Consider the following 27,837-nt stretch of genomic DNA (forward strand, 5'->3'; position numbering starts at 1 on the left):
AAAAAATTTAGTGCCATACTTTAAGATACCTAAAGTTAATTTCAAACAAATTACCTTACATGATATTTGCACATCTTCCACAAAAGAACCCTGATGAAAATATCCTTCCTATACTAAATTAAAATGTACATAACTACATCATTTTTTATAACATATGCTGAAGCAAATACATACTGGGTATTTATAAAGTTGTTTGTCTGCACTGTAATAAGAAATAAATATTATTTCCTTGAAGATTTAAAATGCTACTTTGGCTTTACCAAATGCCAGTGAGGATATAATGGTACAAAAATTTGGAAGCAGCCTTTACACACATGAAAGTCATCAAGACAGTAAATTAAAATATTTGTATTTGTGTGCAATTGCAGCAAACAGCAGCCACACCCAAACGATCATGTAAACATGAGCAAAGGCAGCAGCACTGGACTACCAAACACTATACTCTTTCATGCTTCCTACAACTTATGTGTACTCTCACTAATATTCAAATTATATATTTTCAAATTTAAAAATCACTGACCTTACAAGTTTTCAACATTGTTTTACAGTATTACAGATCATTGAATATTGGTGAGAGTAATAAGATGTACTTTTCTATGCTGATCTATTTCCAATATCTAGATTATATCTCTCCCTCTGTTGGGAATGACTAGGCAGGGTAAGAATTTTTTATTATTCTCAAATCCAAAGTAAAAAAAAAAAAAATGCTGAATTATACCATTTGGAAAAATCATGAACCAGGAAAAAAAATATTCAAATATGCCCTTCGGAAATAATGATACATGCTTTAAGTAGCACTAACCATTATTATTGTTATTATAATCAAAAAGAGGCACTAACCATTCATATAAAAAAAAAATATGAGCAACAACCTGTCAGCTTTATGAAAAATAATTCAGCAATTATTAATATTGTGATGAATGGTTTGAAAAACCGACAAGTTGAAGATTGAGACACTTATGCAGCATATGGGAATCTTTATTCAGGAAACGTTTCGCCACACAGTGGCTTCATCAGTCCAATACAAAGAGGAAGGCGTAAGGAGAGGAGGAGAATGAGGTAATCAGTCCCTCAACCTGGAGTCGATGTGTTCAGTCCATCAAGATTGATGGACTGAACACATCGACTCCAGGTTGAGGGACTGATTACCTCATTCTCCTCCTCTCCTTACGCCTTCCTCTTTGTATTGGACTGATGAAGCCACTGTGTGGCGAAACGTTTCCTGAATAAAGATTCCCATATGCTGCATAAGTGTCTCAATCTTCAATTATTAATATTGTCTATAAATATTACAATATATTCCATGGACAGTAGAAGCTTAAACTTTCGTGAATGCCACACCCGCATCATAGTTGAAAGTTTTCGTTAATTCTTATTAATCAATCAGGATTCAGTTACATATTCAATTAACTCCCAATAAATAGCAAACTATATGCAAATGTAAAGCACAAGCATATCAAACAATTTTAAACTTTAAGCACTTCCAAATCTTCAAGCTTTTGCATTGCTATTCGCATATTTTTATATGGTAAATATCTTATTAATCAACCTACTGTACATCCTTTGGCAGAAGAGACTGCTTTATAAAGACTAGATTTGTTTATCTAATCATGATATTTTGGGCTACTACCCTCTACAGTATGGAGAAGAGGCCACAATCCAAAACAATATTTGCCTCAGGAACAATTCAAATACTGTATTAGAAATTCATTATTAACTGACAGGGGCCTGTTAAATAGGTCACTAGTGTACGTATATACATTAAATATGTTCAGCTCCTCTTCTGACTAGGAGTCAATTTGTGTACCTAGATAAAAGAAACAGAGGTCAGAAATGTGGGAAATACAAGCTGCTAAGAGACTGGAATGAGTAACAGACAAGGTCACTGCTGACCGGGAAAGAATTTCTTGATCCTCACAAAAATTTATACATTTGGAACCACTGATAAAGGCAAGAACTGTGGCATACACAATATATAACGTCACTCCTTCCACACCTCGCATTAAAGCATGAAATGTATTTCATCACATGTATGTTTTTATCAACTGAATCATGATAATTTCACCATTTTTCTTAATAAAGAAAAAGTAAGTCTTTACAAGTTTTTTAAATATCCTTTTTTTCTGACTTTTAAGGAACCTCCTTTTTGTAATATTTAGCTTTATTATTTTTCCCATTAAAATTACGTCATCCTACATAAATATTTTCTTTATGAACTATACACTGCTTCACATTACAGTGCATTACATTACCTTAAGAATGTTATTAAAATGTTGAGCTTCTTACTTGGTCAGTTATTATTAATCTTTTTTTGAAGAGTCTCCAAATGGACCCAAATCAAGAAATACTAATCTTATTATTTGAACACACTACCACTTCTAAGTTATTCAAATGTCATAAGATTTTCAAGCATTTCAGGTGGTCTTTGTATATTTTCTGAGAGAGCTTGTTGTAAGTTTGTAATCCAGGACTTTGCTGCAGACACTGATGGAGCCCGAAACTTGTATATCGTAGCCTTCGCTGGGTCCGAGAGCTGCAGTTTTGTTAAGAATAAAACTTAAAGTATAGTGAAATTAACTTTTATCAACAATATTCATTACATGCTGAAAAAAATAAACCCATTTACCCACTCATCCCAATAACATTGAACTCATAAATATTTAGTTTTAATTTTTACTCAATCCACTATATTCTCACAGGAAAGAAGGTTCATATAACACTTGGCAGTCTGAATTGTCCAAAAACACCATTTTAATGCTAATTACTTACAAAATGAAATTATCAAATTAACCCTCTGAATTACTGGATAGACAATTATGTAAACTTAAAAAACGTTACATCTGTGGCAAAAACTAGTTTAAGCATACACCTTGTCATTTACAGCATCAAGAGTTTACAGGCATGCCTTCAACTTCAAACATGGCATTAGCAGATAATATAATTGATATTACCAAGGTACAGACAGAGTCTAACCTGGAACACATCAGGCTGGGATTGTGCATCGTGGGGACCAACAAGAACCAGCTTCCCTCCTGGTCCAATGAGAGGCTGGAGTTTGCACGGAGAAGTTTTGAAGTCTGCTCGCTCCTGACCTCGAGATGTGAGGCTTTTAGGGTGATAATACACTAATGCACCACCCCACAACTGGACCTGTGAAAACAAACAATTATAAACATAACTGTATGAGCTTAAAATATTTTGGACTTGTATATCCTCTAAAAAAGCTTAAAATACTCTGGTCTTGTATATCCTCTAAAGAAGGGGTAATGATCCAAAAACCATAAACATAAAAGATAAGATAATGTCTGTAAAAGGATTCAGAGGAACTGGTTAGCTGGGCTTGCTCTAGAGGTGGGAAGTACAGTGCCTGCATGTGGAAGGGGGATGAGGATGCTGAAATTTAGAGGTCATTTGAATTGTGACATCTGTACACTTCTAGCAAGAGACTTATTGAAGTACTGATGGTGAATGTTTTTTATTTGTAGGGTAACCCTACTTTGGTGGGAGATGGCCAATATTAAAAAAAAAAAAACGAAAGAAATAAATTCCAGTAATTTGTTACATAAACTTAAGTGGAGAACCTGCACATGTCAACTGCTCTATTAACCTTCACCTAATAGTTGACCAGGATTAAAATATGAAGCTGACTGGATAACATGTTCTGAAGCCATAAATGAAATCCTTAGATGGCATGAGGAAACTGTAGATAACAGATGGGCAGCTCTGGTATCATACCCTGTAGTATTTAAGGGTTCACTCAATTTAAAAATGCTATAAAAGCATGCATTTTCAATATTTATAAACTTTCTATCTGGAGTTGTATGAGTATTAAAATTTATCTACAATCCTATAAGAAAAAACTGATTTTATCTTTTTTTAACCCTTTCACTGTTTTTTTTTTTTTTTAACATGTCAGCCATTTCCCACTTTCATCATCATTCAACACTTTCACCATCACTCATACATGATAACTGTCTTTGCAGAGGTGCTCAGATATGACAGTTTAGATGTCCTTCCAAACTGCCAATATCCCAAACCCCTTCTCACTGTCATAACTCCTGAAATTAAAAGTACTGACAGTGTCACAATTTTTCAAATGAAAAAATTATCTTCTGAAATGGTAGAGAATTTTTTTTTTCTTGAAGTTAATGACACCAAAAATGTGAAATTCAATGGAAAACTTATGGAATTACACAAGTACAAAGTTGGCAGTCTGGGTGCCAATATCCCAAACCCCTCCTTTAGAGTGCATGCACTGTACTTCCCACTTCCAGGATTCAAGTCAGGTTAACTGATTTTCCTGAATCCCTTTGCAAAATATTACCTTGCTCACACTCCAACAGCTTGTCAGGTCCCAAAAACCATTCATCTCCATTCACTCCTATCTAACACGCTCACACATGTCTGCTGCCTTTCTAGGCCCCTTGCACACAAAACCTCTTTCACCCCCTCCCTCCATCCTTTCCTAGGATGACCCCTATCCCTCCTCCCCTCCAGTACAGATTTATACACCCTCCAAGTCAAGCTATTTTGCTCCATCCTCTCTAAATGACCAAACCCCCTCAATAACCCCTCTGAACAATACTTTTAGTAACTCCAAACCTCCTCCTAATTTCCACACTATGAATTCTCTGCATAATATTTACACCAAACATTGCCCTTAGACACGACATCTCCACTGCTTCCAGCCTCTTTCTTGCTGCAGCATTTACAACCCATGCTTCACATCCATATAGGAGTGAGGGTACCACTATATTCTCGTACATTCCCTTCTCTGCCTCCATGGATAACGTTTTTTGTCTTGACAGATACCTCAATGCACCACTCATCTTTTCTTTTCCTTCATCAATTCTCTGATTAGCCTCGTCCTTCATAAACCCATCTGCTGACAAATCTAATCCCAAATATCTGAACACATTCACTTCTTCCATACTCCCTCCCTCCAATGTGATATCCAATTCTTCTTTACCTAACATGTTTGATACACTCATCACCTTACTCTTATCTATGTTTGATTCTAGTTTATGTTTCTCCAGGTACAACCTGTAAATGCATGTATAAAGACTGGTACCACAGTGAAAAAGATTGAGCTATGTATTAATAATGAATATAAGAATTAAATCATCACTAAAGAAACAAAGAACAAGGAGATATGATCACGACATACAAAATATCTCAGGCCATAGACACAATAGACAAGGACAGGCTCATTTCGACACTGTAACAATAAAGAAAATACATTAATGGAAATTATAGAAGCAACTGAGTCACAGTGGAACCAAATTCCATACAGGGGTTAAAAAATATATGACAGCTATTGTGCATCAGTTAACTGAAAGTTATGACATGGGATTAAGAACTGGAGAACACACCCACCAAACTCATAAGAGGTTGTCATAGTGAGAGGATTGTTAATCTTTTTTATTTTTTTATCTTGATATAACAGATTTATCAGGCTTTTTCAATGTAACTCAGAAAAGTGCACATGTGTATATATTAAGTTTATATTGAGTAATATTTATAATGCTAGGAACTACTTCACACACACATCAGTGTGTTGTCTAATGTGCACTATTTTTTAAGAAATTTTATTTTATTTTAACGGCCATCATCCACTGAGGTAGAGCGACCTGAAAAATAAGAAAAATTTTCACCATTACTCACTTCATAATTGTCTTGGCAGAGGCATGCCAACATTACAGCTCAGATGTCCAATGAAACTGCAATATTTCTACCCCTCCTTCAGGGTGTAGGCACCACTTGCCCCTACTCACTCTTATCTTAACATGCTTGCATAAGCCTGTTTGTTGTCCAAGCCCCCCTTGCATACAAAACTTCCTTTACACCCTTCCTCCAACCTTCCCTAGGATGACCGCTACCCCTCCTTCACTCCTTTAGAGATTTATAAACCCTCCAATTCATCTTGCTCCATTTCTGAATGTCATAATTTTTATTGTTCTTTTTCCAAACCACTGCCTGATGCCTTCAAATGTAATACTTAGTCTATTTACATCTATTATGTCTCATTTCCTATAGCCTGGAAATGAAAGGGCCTTTACATTGCTCAGTTAGTATAGAAATTCTTGAGTGAAGAACAGTTTTCAAGATAAAATGCACATTTGCTAATCATTAAAAGTTCTTACCCAATATCTATGCCATGCAGCTACAGCTGGTCTACGTCCATCCTTGATGACAGTCTTGCGTCTTAGAGGTCCCTGTACCCCACACTCTTCTCCACTCACTTCAAACACAACTTCAGTATCAGAGTCTGAAGACAGACCTGACCTATAGAAATACATTTAAAACTCTGTCAGTGAACCATAATAGCAATGATACCTATGACAATCAAATTATATGCAGTTCATATACAGCACTAGAGTACTGCAAACTACAGAGCCTATAAAAAAAAATATGTGAGATTTAATCACACTTTGTGAAGTCTGTTAATACTATCAGGGATATATCTCAATACAGGTCGACCATCACTAATCTGGCGATCAGTTATCCAGTTTCATCAGTAATCCAGTACTAATTTTGGCAAGCATAATTTCAAATTTCATCATTATACTGACTCAAATTTTGTCATTATACTGACTCAAATTTCATCATTATATTGACTCAGAAATTGTGCAGATAGTTGTAAATCCACAGCAACAAGCCAGTGGAGGAGAAAGCAGTGATGATAATAAGGAAGATGTAGCAGAAAGAGTCTCTATTGATAGGCTAATTAAGTGTATTCTAACCTAACCACTGTAATCCGGCAAACTCATTAATCCGGCACACTACAGGTCCCAATGATGCTGATTAGTGATGGCCAACCTGTACACTTACAAGCATATATATTCTCTAATTCTTCAAGACAAATATTGCAAACATAAAATTCATTATTATTCTGTTTTTAAATAAAAACTACATTTCCATTAATATCAATACTTACCTTAGCTACTGTTTTTCATGGGCTTTGCCCTATACGACTCCACTTACTGAGAGAAAGGGAGGGGGTGTCCCAGACTTATTAATGTGTGTGTGTGTATTATGATGCTCTGTACTCAGAAACAAGATCCAAAGGAAAATATTGAGAAAATAATTGATTTACAACTGCTAATCTGTAGTTATGAAAATATGTCACATATTAACCTTAGCTCTGTCATTTTCTAAATGATTCACAGTTGAAACTCCAGGAATGCAACCTGTTTGTAAACTGCCCCCCTTCCCCCCATATTGACGTGCTATCACAGATTAACTAGCACTGTACACAACTGAGTATCACTCTGCATACCATGTGCGTGTGAGTGTGTGAGGCGGTGATGTGCATTCATGGTGGCCTGGCTGTGGTGGATCCAATTCAGAATCATCGAGCAAATGTCTTGATCCTTGTGATCCCTGAGCTGATGGACAACCAGGTTCATGACTTCCTAGACTATTCACAGAGTCACAGCGCATTCCTTCATTAGTGCCAGAGCAACCTTTGAATATGCTGTCAAGGAAGTACAGTATTCACTGATTACATATCAGTTTATATAAAAATTTCAATATAAACTGTCCTTTATATCAGATAGCTGTTTATTGTTAATATTCAATCATATAACATACACAAATAAATTATTACAAGTACAAACAAGAAAATGTATATGGTGCTTGTGTGGCCTCTGCAATATTAAAATTGTGAGTTAAGCCATTTTTCCTTGAACATGCCAGTGTAGAATGGTGAAGTGCTTTTGCTGGGCTTTAGCCAGAAGAATAAAATATTCTAGTGCAGGCTTCATACTGTTGAATCCTACACAAACATGGCTCACAAATCTACATTCTATAATGGACAGTGACAAGTATTGTACAAAACTGATTTTTATGAATACTGTACTTTAACAATAATAATGCAGAAACCTGATTAGTATATTTGAAAAAAAAAATCATCAATTACCCTACTCAAAATTATAACTGATTTAACAAATCCTGACCTAATAATTTACCCTGGGGGTCACTTTTTTTATGGAGTAACATTTCTACACTGAAATTTTTTAATGTTAATTTGAAGTAAACTTCTGCATGTTCACAGCCTATGGCCGGAAATTTTTTTTCATGCTGACAAGCATTGTGGGAATTTTGTTTTACCTATTATAAATGAGTAAGAATACAATACAGTGGTACAGCTGCAGGATTTGCTTAAGCCATATCAGGGATGTTTACATATAGGAACCCACTAATTTTCAAATGTTCCTAAGGTCTGCCAATAATTCAGAATTACTGTAGATAGCATTACCATCTGTTCAGACACCATACCAAAAATAACACTTAATTTCTATGAAGATAAACTTTATTTGCTGAAGCAAGCAAATAAATCTCATTCTATTTCACAGTAATACAAATTCAAGTTTTACATCACAATTACAATGAGAGGTCATACTGATAGCAAAATTTTCTGTCTTTCCTTTGGGGTTTGTAAGAAAATATTCATATACATACATGGGAATAGAAACCTCTATTAAGTATTAAAGCCATATTATTAGTATAATAAAAAAAAAGAAGAGCTAAACCTACAAGGGTCATACAGCAAAGCAGGGCAAGAAATTAAACCCATAAGGACTATATAGTGACTGGGTAATGATAGATGTGTCTTGTCTCTATGAAAGGTTATCTATTTTTTTATTTCTTTATTTTTTTGAGTAAATCAAGCAGAGCTATGCTCATGGTGTTCCCACTTCAGTATTTAATTAATCTTATAATTTAAAAAAAAAATTCTATTAATTGTTGCCCAATGCTACCACTTCTGGATCCATTCCTGTAGTTTACCACTCTTTCTGAAAAAAAAAAAAAGTTTTTCCCATCATTGAAATGACTTTTTTTTCTTAGTTTACAAGCATGGCCTCATGTTCTCCCTGTTGATGGTGTTAACCCGTCGACTGTTTCGGCCGTATATACACGTCTTACGAGCCAGTGTTTCTTACGTACATATACTCAATAATTCTAGTGGCTTCAAATCAAGCAGGAGAAAGCTGGTAGGCCCACATGTGAGAATGGGTCTGTGTGATCAGTGTGCACTGTATAAAAAATCCTGCAGCATGCAGTGCATAACGAGAGAAAAAACTCCGACGGTGTTTTTGGATTAAAATGCCGACTTTGAGGTGTATTTTCCTATAGTATTTATGGTTGTATTCTCTTTCTTGGTCTCAATTGATAGAATGGAAAACATATTACAGAAATAGAGATGATTTTGATTAGTTTCACGATGAAAACAACCTTGAAATTGAGTTCAAAGTAGCAGAAATGTTCGATTTTTACCAATGTTCAAGAGTAAGCAAATCACATCACACGTCCAATACATGTCAGCTGGGGAGTCTAATATTCTTTCACTAGTGCACTGATATTATGTATACCATTTTTACAATAATGCAGTAGTCTGCATAACTGAAATCTTCTATTTTTTGTGAATAAAAAATAAAAATAGAAAGCAAGAGTAATATAACAGGGGCCTGGAGACAGACAATATGTTATTTTAGTGCCAGGAATGTCTGCATTGTTTATTGTGGACCCTATTTTGAAATTGGCATCTTTTTTAATTTTCATGAAATTGGCCAAATTGCCAATTTCTGACCACTTTATTGGGTAGCTGAAATCGGTAAATGGGCGGTTTCTTGTACTCAATTGCTACAAAAAATGGAGTTCTAAAGAAACACCTGAATTTGGTTGACTGGAACAATGGAATTGGCCAAAAATAGGGCTCAAAGTCAGCGAAATCGCTGATGCGTATATATCGCCGAGATCGCTAACTTCGTGGGAGCGTAATTCCATAAGTTTGCAATCAAAGTTCATACTTTTGGTGTCATTACAATCAGGAAAAGATTCTCCATCATTTCATAAGAAAACATATTTTTTTTTTTTCCAAAAATTTTTCAACACCAGGAGACATTGCAGGATTTGGGGTTGCGACAGTCAGAGGGTTAAGAAAGCTTCTATGTCTAATTACAAGATCCACTGATGACCCTGTGTGGTGATATCTCCTCTTTTTTTTTTTTTTCAGCCAGTGAGGGCATTTTTAGTTCTTGGTTTTTCTTCCTACCCTATTTCATTCTGTCAGATGTGGGAGCCATTTAACAGCACATAAACTGTGAACTGTTTCTAAGCATTTTGCTACACACACACAGATGAAGTGTGTTTGCTACACACACACAGATGAAGTGTGAGTTATAGTTTACCAGAGTAACAAGAGCTTCTCCCTACTTTATTTACGTGATCTTCTGGTGGCAGTCTTTTGTCTAGAATTATTCCTAGATCATTCCCTTTTGTCCAACTCCTTAAATATATTTTATCACAGCCTATATTCATGTGGAATGCTTTCCCAATTTCTTACTTCCATTACTTGAAAATTATCTACATTAAATTCCATCATCCATCTGTTGCTCAATTTGTCTATTTTTTTTTTCTGGGAATTGACAGTCGTTTTTTATCACTTATTTTACATAATAATTTTCCAAGCATGTGTGAGTTTGTTAAAGTAGAGTGAGTGAGACAGGTGGTTTTAAGGATTTGACATGCTGTTCAAATGTGAATAAGTAATGCTTATGAATGGATTTAAGGAAGCCATTTAGCCACATTTGAGACTTGGATGTGGGAAGCTCACTGACTGAACCCTGAATGTTGCAGTTCAAAGGATCATTGGAACTGTGATGTCTGCACACTTCAGGCAAGAGAGCTACTGAACGAATGATGGTGAATGTTTCCTTTTTCTCGGGGGAAAGTCACCCTACTTTGGGGAGGAAAGGGTGGTGTGACTGATACAATTCTTTTGGGGGATTCTGGAAAAAAAAAAAAAAAAAGGTTGTAAATGTTGGTGAATGAATCTGGGAGGGTATATAGAAGAAGGAAATTAAAAGTGAACATAGAAAAGAGCAAGGTGAGGAGGGTAAATAGTAGTTTAGGCAATAACAGACTGAATATCAGACTAGAGGGAGTATGGAGGAAGTAAAGTGTTTAGATATCTGGGAGTCTACATGTCAGAAGATGGATCTATTGAAGAAGAGGTGAATCAAAGAATAGATGAAGGGAAGCGGGTAGGTGTGTTGAAGCATCTGTGGAAAGAAAATTAAACTATGGAGGAAAAAAAAAAGTATTAGAGTACAGTGGTACCAACACTTTTATATAGGTGTGAGGCTTGGGTTTTAAATGCTGCAGTGAGATATTAAGTTCGAGAGCAATGTGTGGTGTGAATATCATGCAGAGAATTCAGAGCATAGAAATTATTATTACATTCACTGGAAAGTGCTAAACCAGTATGGCATCATACAACACTTGGGAAATGGAAGATAATCAGGTTCTATCCAAAGAAAAGGAGGATAAGTTTGATTCCTTAGATCAAGAAGAGTGTACAGAAGGTTAATTACTCTATACCAATGTATACTGACTTGTTTTCTAATTATATAAAGTGAGATACAAGGGATCCTATCATAGGAAAATATGTTTCCTAACCCCACCCTCTGAATCCCTTTAAGGAGTGTAGGGAATATAGATCTAAATCTTGGGTATCTCAACAACAAAATACTGTACTTAAAGTTTCGTCAAGCTAAAATGGTTTGTGAACCATAACAAGTGCTGATATACAAGACATAATCCTTAGGTCTAGATTTTGTGGCTGTATTTTTCAACAAATTTAGAAGTAAAGACAACCTTATTTTATATATTATCTCTGTCCTAAAATCAGGGAGACTAATATAGATTTTGATGAGAAAATGCATAAGAGGTTGAAAAATACAGGTTAATACAATTCATCCAGGTGAATATATATATATACTTGTTTAAAAAAAAAATATATATATACATATATATACAGTGCACAAGAGACATTAATTGACAGTGACTCATAAAACTAATGTTAACTTTTCCACTTCTAGGGAGAACACAAGAGTGCATTTTGTGATTGCAGTATACATTAGAACCATGATATGTTGAGAGTTAAGTGAGAGCATCATTTTAGGCAGCTCAGCCTTTATATTATGAACAACACTTCATCAAGTACTTGCTCAGGTTGCCAGAATAATAATTTATTTTAATATACTGTATTACTCATATAGTAGAAGCAGAATAAATCTGTGATACTTTTAAACATTTTTGATGTTCTGGAAAATTTCTGAATGGTATGGTAGACCAAAGTGGATGCCAAATGTTACATTCATGAAGTGTGGTTTGTGATGCATTGGCCATTCATAGCACCCACACCATTAGCCATATATATATATACATTTTTTTTTTTTTGTTTTAACAAGTCGGCCGTCTCCCACCGAGGCAGAGTGACCCAAAAAGAAAGAAAATCCCCAAGAAGAAAATACTTTCATCATCATTCAACACTTTCACCTCACTCACACATAATCACGGTTTTTGCAGAGGTGCTCAGAACGCAACAGTTTAGAAGCATATATGTATAAAGATACACAACATATCCCTCCAAACTGCTAATATCCTGAACCCCTCCTTTAGAGTGCAGGCATTGTACTTCCCATTTCCAGAACTCAAGTCTGGCTACATAAAAAATAACCGGTTTCCCTGAATCCCTTCACTAAATATTACCCTGCTCACGCTCCAACAGATCGTCAGGACCTAAATACCATTCGTCTCCATTCAGTCCTATCGAACACGCTCACGCACGCCTGCTGGAAGTCCAAGCCTTTCACCCACAAAACCTCCCTTACCCCTTCCTTCCAACCTTTTCAAGGAAGACCCCTACCCCGCCTTCCTTTCCCTACAGATTTATACGCTCTCCATGTCATTCTACTTTGATCCATTCTCTCTAAATGACCAAACCACCTCAATAACCCTCTTCTTCCCTCTGACTAATACTTTTATTAACTCCACACCTTCTCCTAATTTCCATACTCCGAATTTTCTGCATAATATTTACACCACACATTGGCCTTAGACAGGACATCTCCACTGCCTCCAACCACCTCCTCGCTGCTGCATTCATAACCCAAGCTTCACACCCAGATAAGAGTGTTGGTACTACTATACTTTCATACATTCCCTTCTTTGCCTCCATAGATAACATTTTTGTCTCCACATATACCTCAACGCACCACTCGCCTTTTATAAATATGTATATAATTTCAATTTTAAATCACTTCTAAGCCCAGGGCTGAGAAAATAATAGTTATTGCATAATGATCTGTTATTTTAAAGGTATGTAACAACACAATACAGTTTTATAATTTTTCTAAATATGCAGCAAGATTGTTTACAAACTCCAAACCTTGCAACAAAGCAAACTTGTTTTATAAATCTACTTTCTCATCACATCTTCGGGCTTTAATCTGCTGAAAGAAAACACAGGATTATTGTATTTTTATTCTACATAATCATGGTTCTAAAGCACAAGCTTTTTCTGTAAGGGAGGATTTTTTATTATTTGCAAAATCAAAAGAAAATCTGCACAAATTTTCTACATCCAGCTTAAAAGGTTCATTCATCAAAACATGCAGCCTATCGTACATCTGGCTCAGATACATGTGTATGCTGCTGCAAGCCGTCCAGCCGTCCCACTGTATTAGTGAATTTTGAGTTGTTTGACTGTGAAAGAGATGTTGTCACTGATTAAAGTATTCCTTTCTAAATTTCAGGATTTAGGAAATCATTGCACTACTTGCCTAAGGGTTGGGGGCTCTTGTATAGCATCAAAAAGGGAATGGGAATAAGCATCTTTCAAGGGACACTAGTAATTTAATCATCCAAGACAAAGTCTTCAATGTTAAATATCTTGAAATTCTTTCAAGTTTGTAAGCAATTAATTTTAAACCAATAGTCATTATATCAAAGTTTGAGGATGAAACATCTACAATAAGTGTAAATCAGATGTGGGTTGTGAGCAGAGATCAACCCCAATCCCACAATATCTTACACTTCTAAGGCATCTACTGATTTGTCCAGAGCTAGCACTGTGACCAGAGACACAAGCTCCAGCCTCACAACATCCCACACACCTACTGACTTGACCCTGGCTGGAGCTGAGAAATGATTGCTGAAAATAACCATTTCCTAAATTTGACCTAATAGTGGGATTAATTACAGGGAGTAAAGCTGAGGTTACAACTTCATACGAAGAGTCAGCAATACTTATTTCCATGCACAGGGTTAATCCCAGACACTCAAGAACTTTTAATTCCTTAGAAAACAACAATTAATTCCATTTAGTCAGAGGCTGGATACAAGATTCTCAAATTGACACATTACAATACTTATTTTGTTATAATGATCTTAAGTTCAGAGACTAGTTAATGATAATGTCTTGGATAATCAAAATACTTAATAAGCAAGAATGAATAATAAAGTTACTTGAAATGACAAAAGTACTTTACAAAAAGTACAAGAGAAAAAACACCACATTTACTACAGTATCAATTTAAAATTCAACTCTGCACCTACCTTAACTGTAGTCAAATGCTCTATTATAAGAAAATATAAAATATAATTAAAAACAATATTTATAAAATAATTACAATTGAAATAAAAAATTCAAGCATGAATCCAAAGAAGGCAATAAGCACCACATCACTTCCATGCTAGAGTATACTTGCTGCAGTTCACATAAGGACTGTAATTGTAAATTAATTTAAAATAACTTTTGTCGTTAATTTATGCCATTCAAACTGTACCTTTAGTGAAGTATTACACTATTACATGGCCACCAAAAATTAAGATGTTACCATATTTCTTTGAAAGAATAGCTCACACAAGATCTGTCTTCAAATATATTAAAAACTGTATTGCACCAGTTTAACTCCTTAAATGTGTCTAATGTACTAGTCTGCAGGTGAGGACTGTGTCCAAGATCCTAGGATGCACAATTTTTTGTGGCTTCAAATATGCCACCTGCCAGTAATTTTTACCTCAGCCTAACTGCTTGGGTCTCATACAACCTCTTCATGCCTTTGAAAGAATGTAAGGCCAGATGGATCCATGTAGTGCATCATGGGTAACACTGCCTAACTAGCATAAGTAAATAATGAAACCAGGAGCTGTTGTTCCACCACTTATCTCCCTACCATCAAACAGGGTGTGCTGCTGATAGGAAGATCCCTTATTCATTCCAAATTTATTAAAGTTCATGATATTAATAGTGGAATTCAGCCAAATAACACACTACATAGATTTAACCTAGGATAACCCAATGTAATCAACCAATGTGACTTATTTCCAAGTTTCAATAAGCATTATACCTTAAAACAAATGTTACATTCTGATTTCCTTGTAAATACATATTTTTTTGATTGTCTTGAAGGCACACAGGTGTTATGGACACAGAAATTACATTACCAACTGAGGCAGGGTGACCCAAAACAAACATTTTCACAATCATTCACACTATCACTGTTGTATCTGTCTTGCCAGAGGCAAGCAGATACAACAGTTCAGATGTCACTCTAAATAGCAAATATCCCAAACCCTTCCTTTAGAGTGCAAGCACTGTACTTCAGACCTACAGGACTAAAGTCCAGCTAACCATTTTCTCTGAATCCCTTCACAAAATATTTCCCTGCTCACCCTCTAAGAACTCAAGTCCCAAAAACCATTCGTATTTACTCACTCGTATCTAAGATGCTCACATATGCCTACTGTGTGTCCAAGCCCCTTGCACAACAAAACCTTTACCCCCTCCCTCTATCCTTTCCTTGGACGACCCCTACCAAGCCTTTCCTCCTCTACAGATTTATACACACTCCAGGTCAACCTATTTTACTCCCTCTCTAAATGACCAAACCACCTCAATAACCTCTCTTCAACTTTCTGAATAATACTTCAGTAACTCCGAACTTCCTCCTAATTTCCACACTATGAATTCTCTGCATAATATTTACTCCACACATTGCCTTTAGACACAACATTACTGCCTCCAGCCTCCTCCTCACTGCACCTAAATATATATGTATACGTATATATATATATATGTATTGTAGGTAGTAAGTTGGTAGACAGCAACCGCCCAGAGAGGTACTACCATCCTGCCTAGTGAGTGTAAAACTAAAGCCTGTAATTGTTTTACATGATGGTAGGATTGCTGGTGTCTTTTGTCTGTCTCATAAATATGCAAGATTACAGGTACGTCTTGCTACTTCTACTTACACTTAGGTCACACTACACATACGTGTACAAGCATATATATATATACACACACCCTCTGGGTTTTCTGCTCTTTTCTTTCTAGTTCTTGTTCTTGTTTATTTCTTATCTCCAAGGAGAAGCGGAACAGAATTCTTCCTCCGTAAGCCATGCGTGTTGTAAGAGGCAACTAAAATGCCGGGAGCAAGGGGCTAGTAACCCCTTCTCCTGTATATATTACTAAATGTACAAGGAGAAACTTTTGTTTCTCCTTTTGGGCCACCCTGCCTCGGTGGGATACGGCCAGTGTGTTGAAAGAAAGATACAGTGGACCCCCGGTTTACGATATTATTTCATTCCAGAAGTATGTTCAGGTGCCAGTACTGACCGAATTTGCTCCCATAAGGAATATTGTGAATTAGATTAGTCCATTTCAGACCCCCCAAACATACACATACAGACGCACTTACATAAATACACTTACACAATTGGTCGCATTGGGAGCTGATTGTAAACCGGGGGTCCACTGTATATATGTATTGTAGGTAGTAGGTTGGTAGACAGCAACCGCCCAGGGAGGTACTACCGTCCTGCCAAGTGAGTGTAAAATGGAATCCTGTAATTGTTTTACATGATAGTAGGATTGCTGGTGTCTTTTTTCTGTCTCTTAAACATGCAAGATTTCAGGTACGTCTTTCTACTTCTACTTACATTTAGGTCACACTACACATACATGTACAAGCATATATATACACACACCCCTCTGGGTTTTCTTCTATTTTCTTTCTAGTTCTTGTTCTTGTTTATTTCCTCTTATCTCCATGGGGAAGTGGAACAGAATTCTTCCTCCGTAAGCCATGCGTGTTGTAAGAGGTGACTAAAATGCCAGGAGCAAGGGCCTAGTAACCCCTTCTCCTGTATAAATTACTAAATTTAAAAAGAGAAACTTTTGTTTTTCTTTTTGGGCCACCCTGCCTTGGTGGGATATGGCAGATTTGTTGAAAAAAAAAAAATATGTGATTGGTGATGCCCAACCAGTGTCTACATACCAAAACTTCTCACCACGTCAGTTTTGAAGGTCATAACACCTGTAGCTGTTAATGTACCATACATTGACAAGCACACAAGATAACGTAAGGAAAGGTTAAAGGGTATTAGTAGAATTTAGATCTTAGAAATATTATCGGATAAGCATAGAAGTCCCCATGTACAGCATATTACCTGGAGTTTACCTGGAGAGAGTTCCGGGGGTCAGCGCCCCCATGGCCCGGTCTGTGACCAGGCCTCATGGTGGATCAGAGCCTGATCAATCAGGCTGTTACTGCTGGCTGCACGCAATCCAACGCACGAGCCACAGCCCGGCTGGTCAGGTACCGATTTTAGGTGCTTGTCCAGTGCCTGCTTGAAGACAGCCAGGGGTCTATTGGTAATCCCCCTTATGTATGCTGGGAGGCAGTTGAACAGTCTCGGGCCCCTGACACTTATTGTATGGTCTCTTAACATGCTAGTGACACCCCTGCTTTTCATTGGGGGGATGTTGCATCGTCTGCTGAGTCTTTTGCTTTCATTGTGAGTGATTTTCGTGTGCAAGTTCGGTACTAGTCCCTCTAGGATTTTCCAGGTGTATATAATCATGTATCTCTCCCGCCTGCGTTCAGGGAGTACAGGTTCAGGAACTTCAGGCGCTCCCAGTAATTGAGGTGTTTTATCTCCGTTATGTGCGCCATGAAGGTTCTCTGTACATTTTCTAGGTCAGCAATTTCACCTGCCTTGAAAGGTGCTGTTAGTGTGCAGCAATATTCCAGCCTAGACAGAGCAAGCGACCTGAAGAATGTCATCATGGGCTTGGCATCCCTAGTTTTGAAGGTTCTCATTATCCATCCTGTCATTTTTCTAGCAGATGCGATTGATAGAATGATATGGTCCTTGAAGGTGAGCTCCTCCGACATGATCACTCCCAGGTCTTTGATGTTGGTTTTTCGCTCTATTTTGTGGCCGGAATCTGTTTTGTACTCTGACTCTCAATCTGGTTAGCGGCTTGCTAAAAACTGAGTCATATTGGGACTTGAGTAGCTCACTCATTTCCTTGCTGTCATCTGTGTAGGACCCATCTTGTTTAAGTAGGGGCCCAATACTGGATGTTGTTCTTGACTTTGATTTGGCATAAGAAAAGAAATACTTTGGGTTTCTTTCGATTTCATTTATGGCTTTTAGTTCTTCCTGCAATTCCTGACTCTAAGATTCCTTTAGCTTAAGTTTGATGTTTGCTATTTCTCTGACCAGTGTCTCCCTACGCATTTCAGATATATTGGCCTCTTTTAGCCGCTCTGTCATTCTTTTCCGTCGCCTGTGAAGGGAGTGCCTATCTCTTTCTATTTTACATCTACTCCTCCTTTTTCTTAAAGGAGTAAGCTTTGAGCATACATCGAGTGCCACAGAGTTAATCTGTTCTAGGCATAAGTTGGGGGTCTGTGTTGCTTAGTCTATCTTCCCAGATTATATCGTTTAGGACTTGGTTTACTTGGTCCCACTTTAGGTTCTTATTATTGAAGTTCTATTTGGTGAAGGCTCCCTCGTGACTGATCTCATTTCGTCGGTCTGGGGCTCAGTGCATACATGTCTGAACCTTGATTATGTTGTGATCCGAATATATTGTTTTTGATATGGTGACATTTCAAATCAGATCATCATTGTTAGTGAAGATGAGGTCTAGTGTATTCTCCAGTCTAGTAGGCTCTATTATTTGCTGGTTTAAGTTGAATTTTGTGCAGAGATTTAAAAGCTCGTGTGTGTGTGTGAGTTCTCGTCAGAGCTGCCTCCTCGTGTTATCACTGCAACATTATTTGCTATATTCCTCCATTTTAGGTGCCTCAAGTTGAAATTTCCCAGGAGCAAGATGTTGGGGGCAGGAGCTGAAAGATTTTCCAGACAGTGGTCAACTTTTAACAGCTGTTCCTGGAATTGCTGGGATGTTGCATCCGGAGGCTTGTAGACTACCATAATGACTAGGTTTTGGTTCTTGATCTTTACTGCTAAAACTTCCACTACATCATTTGAGGAATTAAGCAGTTCTGTGCAAATAAGTGACTCTGTGATATACAGGCCAACCTCTATCCTTTTGCCTGTTCACTCTGTCACATCTGTATAGGTTGTAACCTGGAATCCATATTTCGTTATCCAAGTGATCCTTTATGTGGGTCTCTGTGAAAGCCACAAACATTGCATTTGCCTCTGCAAGCAGTCCACGAATGAAAGGTATTTTGTTGTTCATTGCTGGCTTTAGACCCTGTATACGTATTTGCTAAGAAGAACGTCATCGGACTGGTGGTGTTGGTGGTACTGGGGGACTCTTTTTTTCCGGCACTAATATCTGTATCTGTTGGTTTGGAGTGGAGGCCATTGAATGTGGTTCCACTCCAGAAATGACTGGATTTGGCATACGATTTCTGCCATTTCCTGCCAGTTTTTTTTTTTTCTTCCTGGCACTAAAAAAAAACTCTCCCTCTTGAGTGGCTATGGCTACCCAGGTTTTCCCATGGCCTGGATGTTTTGTATCTTTTTGTCCCCTTTAGATGGTGTGCCTGGCAATTTAAGTTATAGCACAGTCTTTCCTGTACTGAAGAGGGACACATTTCAGGGTGAAAAAGCTTACAGGAAGGGAGTTTGCATTTTTCTGCTGTCATATGGGCATGGCATTTTCTAGGGTGGTCAAAGTTGCACATCCCATCTGTTTTTCCAGATTTCCCATGCCTGCAGATACCAAGTGCATAGTATGTGCACAGGCTTGGTTTCCGTTTGCCTTGGGTTTTTGTGACTGTATTCCCTGTTGGTGCATGTTTTCCTGTCTCATTCCTTTCCTCTCTAGTACTAACAATGGAGCTCTCACCAGTTGTTTCTGATAATATATCCTCACTATTGCTAGTGGAGTCCCCTTATTTGCTATCTCCTGTGGTATTACTAGTTTGTAATATTGGTTTTATCTTGCCCTTGAATACACTTGTTTCCCCACTACAGCTTCTGTCTCCCTCAAGGCCATTTATATGCATTCCCTCATGCGTACATTTACTGTCTACCTGGACAGCACCTCCAGCCTCACCATTACTATCTACCAGGACAGCACTTCCAGCCCCACAGTTACTGTCTACCAGGACAACACCTCCAGCTTCACCAATGCTGTCTACCAGGACAGCACTTCCAGCCCCACATTTAATGTCTACCAGGGCAGCACCTCCAGCGTTACAGTTTCTGACTACATGGCCAGCACCATGGGCGATACCATCCAGCCCAGACTTTTTATTTTACCATCTGTTATAGAATGCTTCCAGGTTTTCTATGAAGGCTGCTTTGATGTTATCCTCTTTTAATACCAATGTGATTTTAGTCCACAGATTGATCTCATTTGGGTATACCCAAAAACAGTACTTAGAAAAAAAGAAGACAATACATAGGAAGAGATACTTCTGAGTACATCGGTACAACATTCGAGTACCCCAGAGCAGGACATTTAAATAGACGAAGAGCACATTGTATTCTTCTCTTTCATTATTTGAAAAGGTCACACAGAATAATTGCTATCCATGTCTACAGTATTTAACGAGAAACTTATTTTCTCAAACCATATGACCTGTTACAAACAATTAGAAAAAGCTTGGGGCTGGCTTTTCATATCTTATAATTTCCTACTCGACATCTCAGAAACCCTCCTACCCCATATGGGTAGTGGGGGGATGATGGTAGGGTGGGGTTGGCACTGACCACTAACCCAGTCTAAGCTTAACCATGGCCAGTGACACCTATGCTACTCTGAGACCTCTCTCCCTGCTGTAGTTGCTCCCTTGCAACATTGCACAGCTCCTGATGATGCACTGAGAAGTGTGAAAGTACTTGAGCTAAAGATTCCCCCCCCCATGGCTTGTCCTGCATATGTATATTTTTTTTTTCAACAAACCGGCCGTATCCCACCAAGGCAGGGTGACCTAAAAGGGAAAACAAAAGTTTTTCTTTTTAAATTTAGTAATTTGTACAGGAGAAGGGGTTACTAGCTCCTTGCTCCCAGCAGTTTAGTCACCTTTACGACATGCATGGTTTACAGAGGAAGAATTCTTCTCCACTTCCCCATGGAGATCTAACACTGTATACAAAAAATACCTTTTTTTTTTTTCAACAAGTCGGCCGTCTCCCACTGAGGCAGGGTGACCCAAAAAAGAAAGAAAATCCCCGAAAAGAAAATACTTTCATCATCATTCAACACTTTCACCACACCCACACATTATCACTGTTTTTGCAAAGGTGCTCAGAATACAACAGTTTAGAAGCATATACCTATAAAGATACACAACATATCCCTCCAAACTGCCAATATCCCAAACCCCTCCTTTAAAGTGCAGGCATTGTACTTCCCATTTCCAGGACTCAAGTCTGACTATATGAAAATAACCGGTTTCCCTGAATCCCTTCACTAAATATTACCCTGCTCACACTCCAACAGATCGTCAGGTCCCAAGTATCATTCGTCTCCATTCACTCCTATCTAACACGCTCATGCACGCTTGCTGGAAGTCCAAGCCCCTTGCCCACAAAACCTCCTTTACCCCCTCTTTCCAACCCTTTTGAGGACGACCCCTACCCCTCCTTCCTTCCCCTATAGATTTATATGCTTTCCATGTCATTCTACTTTGATCCATTCTCTCTAAATGACCAAACCACCTCAACAACCCCTCTTCTGCCCTCTGACTAATGCTTTTATTAACGCCACACCTTCTCCTAATTTCCACACTCCGAATTTCCTGCATAATATTTACACCACACATTGCCCTAGACAGGACATCTCCACTGCCTCCAACCGTCTCCTCACTGCTGCATTTACCACCCAAGCTTCACATTCATATAAGAGTGTTGGTACTACTATACTTTCATACATTCCCTTCTTTGCCTCCATAGACAACGTTTTTTGACTCCACATATACCTCAATGCACCACTCACCTTTTTTCCCTCATCAATTCTATGATTAACCTCATCCTTCATAAACCCATCCGCCGACACGTCAACTCCCAAGTATCTGAAAACATTCACTTCTTCCATACTCCTCCTCCCCAATTTGATATCCAATTTTTCTTTATCTAAATCATTTGATACCCTCATCACCTTACTCTTTTCTATGTTCACTTTCAACTTTCTACCTTTACACACATTCTCAAACTCATCCACTAACCTTTGCAATTTTTCTTTAGAATCTCCCATAAGCACAGTATCATCAGCAAAAAGTAACTGTGTCAGTTCCCATTTTGAATTTGATTCCCCATAATTTAATCCCACCCCTCTCTCGAACACCCTAGCATTTACTTCTTTTACATCCCTGTCTAAGACCTACTTTTACCGGGAAGTAGTCTCCCTCTCTTCTACATACCCTAACCTGAGCCTCACTATCCTCATAAAAGCTCTTTACAGCATTTAGTAACTTACCACCTATTCCATATACTTGCAACATCTGCCACATTGCTCCTCTATCCACTCTATCATATGCCTTTTCTAAATCCATAAATGCAATAAAAACTTCCCTACCTTTATCTAAATATTGTTCACATATATGCTTCAATGTAAACACTTAATCTACACATCCCCTACCCACTCTGAAGCCTCCCTGCTCATCCGCAATCCTACATTCTGTCTTACCTCTAATTCTTTCAATTATAACCCTACCGTATACTTTTCCTGGTATACTCAGTAAACTTATTCCTCTATAATTTTTACAATTTCTTTTGTCCCCTTTCCCTTTATATAAAGGGACTATACATGCTCTCTGCCAATCCCTAGGTACCTTCCCCTCTTTCATACATTTATTAAACAAAAGTACCAACCACTCCAACACTATATCCCCCCCTGCTTTTAACATTTCTGTCATGATCCCATCAGTTCCAGCTGCTTTACCCCCTTTCATTCTACGTAATGCCTCACGTACCTCCACCACACTTACATTCTGCTCTTCTTCACTCCTAAAAGATGGTATACCTCCCTGGCCAGTGCATGAAATTACCGCCTCCCTTTCTTCCTCAACATTTAAAAGTTCCTCAAAATATTCTCGCCATCTACCTAATACCTCCCTCTCCCCATCTACTAACTCCCCTACTCTGTTTTTAACTGACAAATCCATACTTTCCCTAGGGTTTCTTAACTTGTTTAACTCACTCCAAAATTTTTTCTTATTTTCATTAAAATTTCTTGACAGTGCCTCTCCCACTCTTTCATCTGCTCTCCTTTTGCACTCTCTCACCACTCTCTTCACCTTTCTTTTACTCTCCATATACTCTGCTCTTCTTATAACACTTCTGCTTTGTAAAAACCTCTCGTAAGCTACCTTTTTCTCTTTTATCACACCCTTTACTTCATCATTCCACCAATCACTCTTTCCTCCTGCCCCCACCCTCCTATAACCACAAACTTCTGCCCCACATTCTAATACTGCATTTTTAAAACTATTCCAACCCTCTTCAACCCCCCCACTACTCATCTTTGCACTAGCCCACCTTTCTGCCAATAGTCGCTTATATCTCGCCCGATATTATAATTATTTTAAAGTGTAATACTCCTCAAAACATGGAAATCAGTCACACTGTTTGACTATATAGGGTTATTCTAGGTTAATTATAATTATTTGTATTATATACATAGGTGTAAGAGAATATCCCATATGATATAAACATAATGTAGTTTCTCTGTCCATTATACTTGTGTTCCTTCCAGACCCCTGTAAAACGTATATTTACAAGGACATCACAGAAACCTGGAAATAATTCACACTGTTTGATTGAATTAGGTTATCCTAGGTTAAATCTACAGTGTGCTTATTGGCTGAATTCCACTTTATCGTGAAACTGTAATAAATCTGGAATGAAGAATCTTCCTGGCGGTTCCACATCCTGTTTGCTGTTAGGGAAGCTTCTGGTGGAACAACAGGTCCTGGTTTATTATTTATTGGTACTTCTGCTAGTGAGGCAGTATTACCCTATGATGCACTGCATAAACCTGCCTGGTTTTAAATTTTTTTGAAGGTATGAGAAGGTTGTAGAAGACCCAAACAGATGAGCTAAGGTCAAAAATACTGGAAGGTGGCATATTTGAAGATAGGAAAAATTATGTGCACTAGTATGTAGGACACAGTCATTGCCTACATACTAGTATGTTAGACAAAATTAAAAAGTTAGAGGGTGGTTAGTTAAACAAAAATCTAACTTAACAATTGCCAGGAAAGTTTAAAGCCAATTTTTTTTTAATGTCTAGGCAGTTACAAATGTGAGGAGTCTGTGTGAACTGTAACTATAGTACTTTCTATTGCATAATTATTGTAACGCAGATTAACGTATCTGTAAATGAGGGTTCCCACAACCAGCAGTAGTAACAAGCGAGAGCCTGTTAAGTTGAGGGATCACAGTAAAGGAATACAGCACAAGGAGGAAACAAGGTAAATGCTTAAGAAACTTGTATGGAAAGAAGAATCAGAAAAGCACTGAAGGAAAATGGTGAAAGGTGGGAGTTAAAGATTAAGCTAAGAAAAAGAAACAGAGGAAGATCAAAAAAAAGCCATGAACAAAAAATATAGAAAAAGTTAATTAAAAAAATGAGTACAGTATGAAGAAGAAAATTAATATGAAGAAAGCAAACAGATCAATACAAGTCAAATAAACAAGAAAATAACAGTCACTGGGATGCAAATAAAGAATATTCGACAAAACAGAAGCAGATATACAAAGCCATTCTAATGTAAGAAAGCTCATAGAAAGAAAACACCATACAGAGTTCAAGGAAAGCTGGTGCAATGAGTAACAAAAGAGGGGTGACCATGTGACAACAATAAGATGAAAGTGACTTGAAATAAAAGAAAAAGTAATTAGAGGAAGAGGATTATAAAAGAAGAAATAAAAAAGTGAAGATGGTAGAGTGAACAAGGATGAGGCCCAAGTGGGAGAATAAATATAATGAGAGATCAAAAATAAAACATTGTACTGTAGTAGAGTAACTTGATGCGTGGTGATAAGGTTGGCAACAATCAGAGTGCTCAAATTAATAAAATAAAAATCTTACAAAATTCGCATTTGAGCAATGACATTCCATTCCATATGCATGCCCAAGACTAAGGTACAGTACCAGTATACAAACATTATGCCTGTGCCCCATTCATAATAAGCCAGGATACAGCAGGATACAGCACAGAATTTGGAAGGGAACACAAAACCAAGGACAGGTAAACGAAAGGACAGGTAAACAAAATAAGGACCAGAGGGAAACCAATCAAAAAAAAATAAAAAAAGAAGGACAACTCAACTCAAGCACTGGTGCAGGACTCACCCGAAGCGGTCTGCCCCCTGAGTCTGGGGTTCGGAGCGATGGAGATTGCGTGGGAGACTCATACTCCGAAATCTAGCATGGCAGCAATGTTTGGGACAAGGGGGTTCATTGCATCAGTGGCAGGGTATTATGGCAGGAACAATTTAATCTCAGCACATTTGGCGAATTGGCACCTTAAGTTAGCCCACTGGGATTAGCATTTTTCTATAAATTTCTCAACTATCAAAACATTCGACATTAGGGTGTGTGTCCACGGTTAGACAAGCAGCCTTAAATCCAATTTTGCTACAGTTGCTCTCTCTTATGCATGGTATGGCACTTGCCATATCTGCAATACTAAGCCTGTTTGACTATGGAGTATGCTATATTCACAAATAGAAATGCTCACTCGCGCACAGTACATGAAACAGAGAAGCATACATAACAAAATTCAGTCCTCATACTAAAACAAACAAATAGTGAGACACATCACACAATGGCAGCCATGTTATGGTTTAATAGAGGAATGTGCCATTAATAAGAACACAGTATATTAATAAAAATTCCAATAAATTGAAAAAGAAAAAAGTATATTAAGAGATTGCAAGCTTCACAACTTAAAAAAGGTCCTGCAAGGTGCAACAAACATTGACAGAAACTCTTAAGTGAAAATATTTAATGTAAAAAATCAACATTACAGTAATATTAATGAATAATAATATTACAAGTGAAATTATAAATTTTATGAGAACACAGAAACAATCAGCAAAACTCATGCCAAACTCACTTGGTTCCTAAACTGCGAGCTTTACGATGAGTGGGAACAAATTTTGCTTGCTGGCCATGAGTTGGGCACGAATACGTGGGTGGTGGAGCTGGAGGTCTTCCCACGCCCAAGCGAGCAGATGGGGAAACATTGAGAGAGCTGATACCTCCGGCAGCATCAGCAACACTGTCTTTACTGGTACTGTGACTGCTGCTTGGGGTGTTTGGCTCCAGCTGAAGGGACAACCTACCATATTGAACAATAAGAACAACAGCTGCTACACAATAAATGGTAGAAACCTAGTACAGTCGTAATGTAAACAAGAAAGTGCTGTTATTTTACTTCAAGATGTCAATATAATATTGTAACAAGCTGTTGTGCAAATCTCAGACAACTCCATTCAGGAACACTCTGAACTCTTCAGATTTAGAATTAACTAAAACAAAGGTTAAAAGATGACATCATGAGCAGCATATAAATAATAAATACATTTTCTCTAACATACTATAAATTTAAAGATAAAGATCTCAGGACATTCCAGTTACTGTCCATCAGTCAAATGGTGAAAAACTGACAGAAATTTACTTAATACTGCTCAAAACTCAACTTGAGTTTACAGCAATATCTAAATTAATTGACCTTTGAAATACATGCTTATGCTGAAAAAAAAAAAAAAAAAAAAAAAAGTAGTCAAATAGTATATGTAGTCCTGTACTGCTAATATACTACATTAGTAGTAAAGTATAGTATATGGTACAGGTGCACATCACTTTATCCAAAGCCCGTGGGGCCTGTAGTTTCAAATTTCAGAAAGATTCTCAATGCTGTCACGTGGCGGTGTGACCCAACACAGAGATGACAGATGCTCCACACTCCACGAAAAAACTTCAGTTTTCGGAACTTTTCAAATTTCAGAATTTTGGATAAAGGGATGTGGACCTGTACTACTATAGAATACTGCACTACTCTCATATCCATTTAACTATAAATGCCACAAGTATAACTGATTTGATGCAGGTTTTAAATTCTGTACTAAGACAAAAATAGTACCAGGGGTAAGATTAAAACTGTAGTATTCAAAGTTCACATCACTAAAACACTCAGAGAAAAATAATTTAAACTTAACACTTGGGACATACTTGTAATGATCATCTTCGACAAACTTTTGCAGCTCCTCAATGTATCTAACTGATGCTAAGTACGCTTGGACATGCTGTAGATGAGGGAGTGCCGAGTAATCTGACTGTTGGTAATCTGCTAATATCCGAAGAATATTGTTCATTTTTAATTGTCGCTGTTCAGACTCCAAGCCCCCAAAATGAGGGTGTGCCATATCAATGTAGACCAAGTCAGTTAGGAAGAGACCTGTAGAATAATAGTTAAGATACAATACCACACCTTTTAATATACAGTAGTCCCCCTGTATCCAGGGGGAATACTTTCCAAGATCTACCGTGGATACCCAAAACTGTGGATAGTAGCAAATCCTATATACAAGTCGTTTTTTGTTTATATATATACCAACGATAAAGTTTAATTGATGAATTACACACAATAAGTCAAGAATCGGCACTTTTTCACTGGTGAAAAGACTAACAGCTTCTCTTAGGATTGAAGAACTGCCAGCATCACTATTTTTGCATTTTAGGGCCATTATTAAGCAAAATTA

At 37.6% G+C, this 27,837-nt stretch overlaps 1 protein-coding gene across 1 annotated transcript; it reads right to left on the reverse strand.

Moving 5' to 3' along the window:
• Window positions 1–1,176: 1,176 nt before the first annotated feature.
• On the reverse strand, window positions 1,177–27,837 carry RalGPS (Ral GEF with PH domain and SH3 binding motif). The gene is made up of 7 exons (XM_070090296.1): window positions 27,308–27,837; window positions 26,190–26,414; window positions 25,424–25,495; window positions 7,280–7,477; window positions 6,144–6,285; window positions 2,974–3,150; window positions 1,177–2,533 (listed from the first exon to the last, which is right to left on the reverse strand). The coding sequence occupies exons 1-7, from the start codon at window positions 27,820–27,822 to the stop codon at window positions 2,384–2,386; spliced, it is 1,479 nt and encodes a 492-aa protein (XP_069946397.1). The 5' UTR covers window positions 27,823–27,837; the 3' UTR covers window positions 1,177–2,383.

This window comes from Cherax quadricarinatus, chromosome 31, assembly GCF_038502225.1.
Source record: "Cherax quadricarinatus isolate ZL_2023a chromosome 31, ASM3850222v1, whole genome shotgun sequence".
NCBI lineage: Eukaryota > Metazoa > Arthropoda > Malacostraca > Decapoda > Parastacidae > Cherax > Cherax quadricarinatus.

What these genes read in the sequence shown, in the direction of transcription:
- RalGPS (XM_070090296.1), bottom strand. Translation starts at nt 27,822, where the DNA reads ATGGCCCTAAAATGCAAAAATAGTGATGCTGGCAGTTCTTCAATCCTA. An exon ending in GTCGAAGATGATCATTACAA is followed by an intron (nt 26,415 to 27,307) that starts GTATGTCCCAAG and finishes TCAATATGGTAG; the next exon opens with GTTGTCCCTTCAGCTGGAGC. An exon ending in CTGCATGGCATAGATATTGG is followed by an intron (nt 3,151 to 6,143) that starts GTAAGAACTTTT and finishes TTGTTTTCACAG; the next exon opens with GTCCAGTTGTGGGGTGGTGC.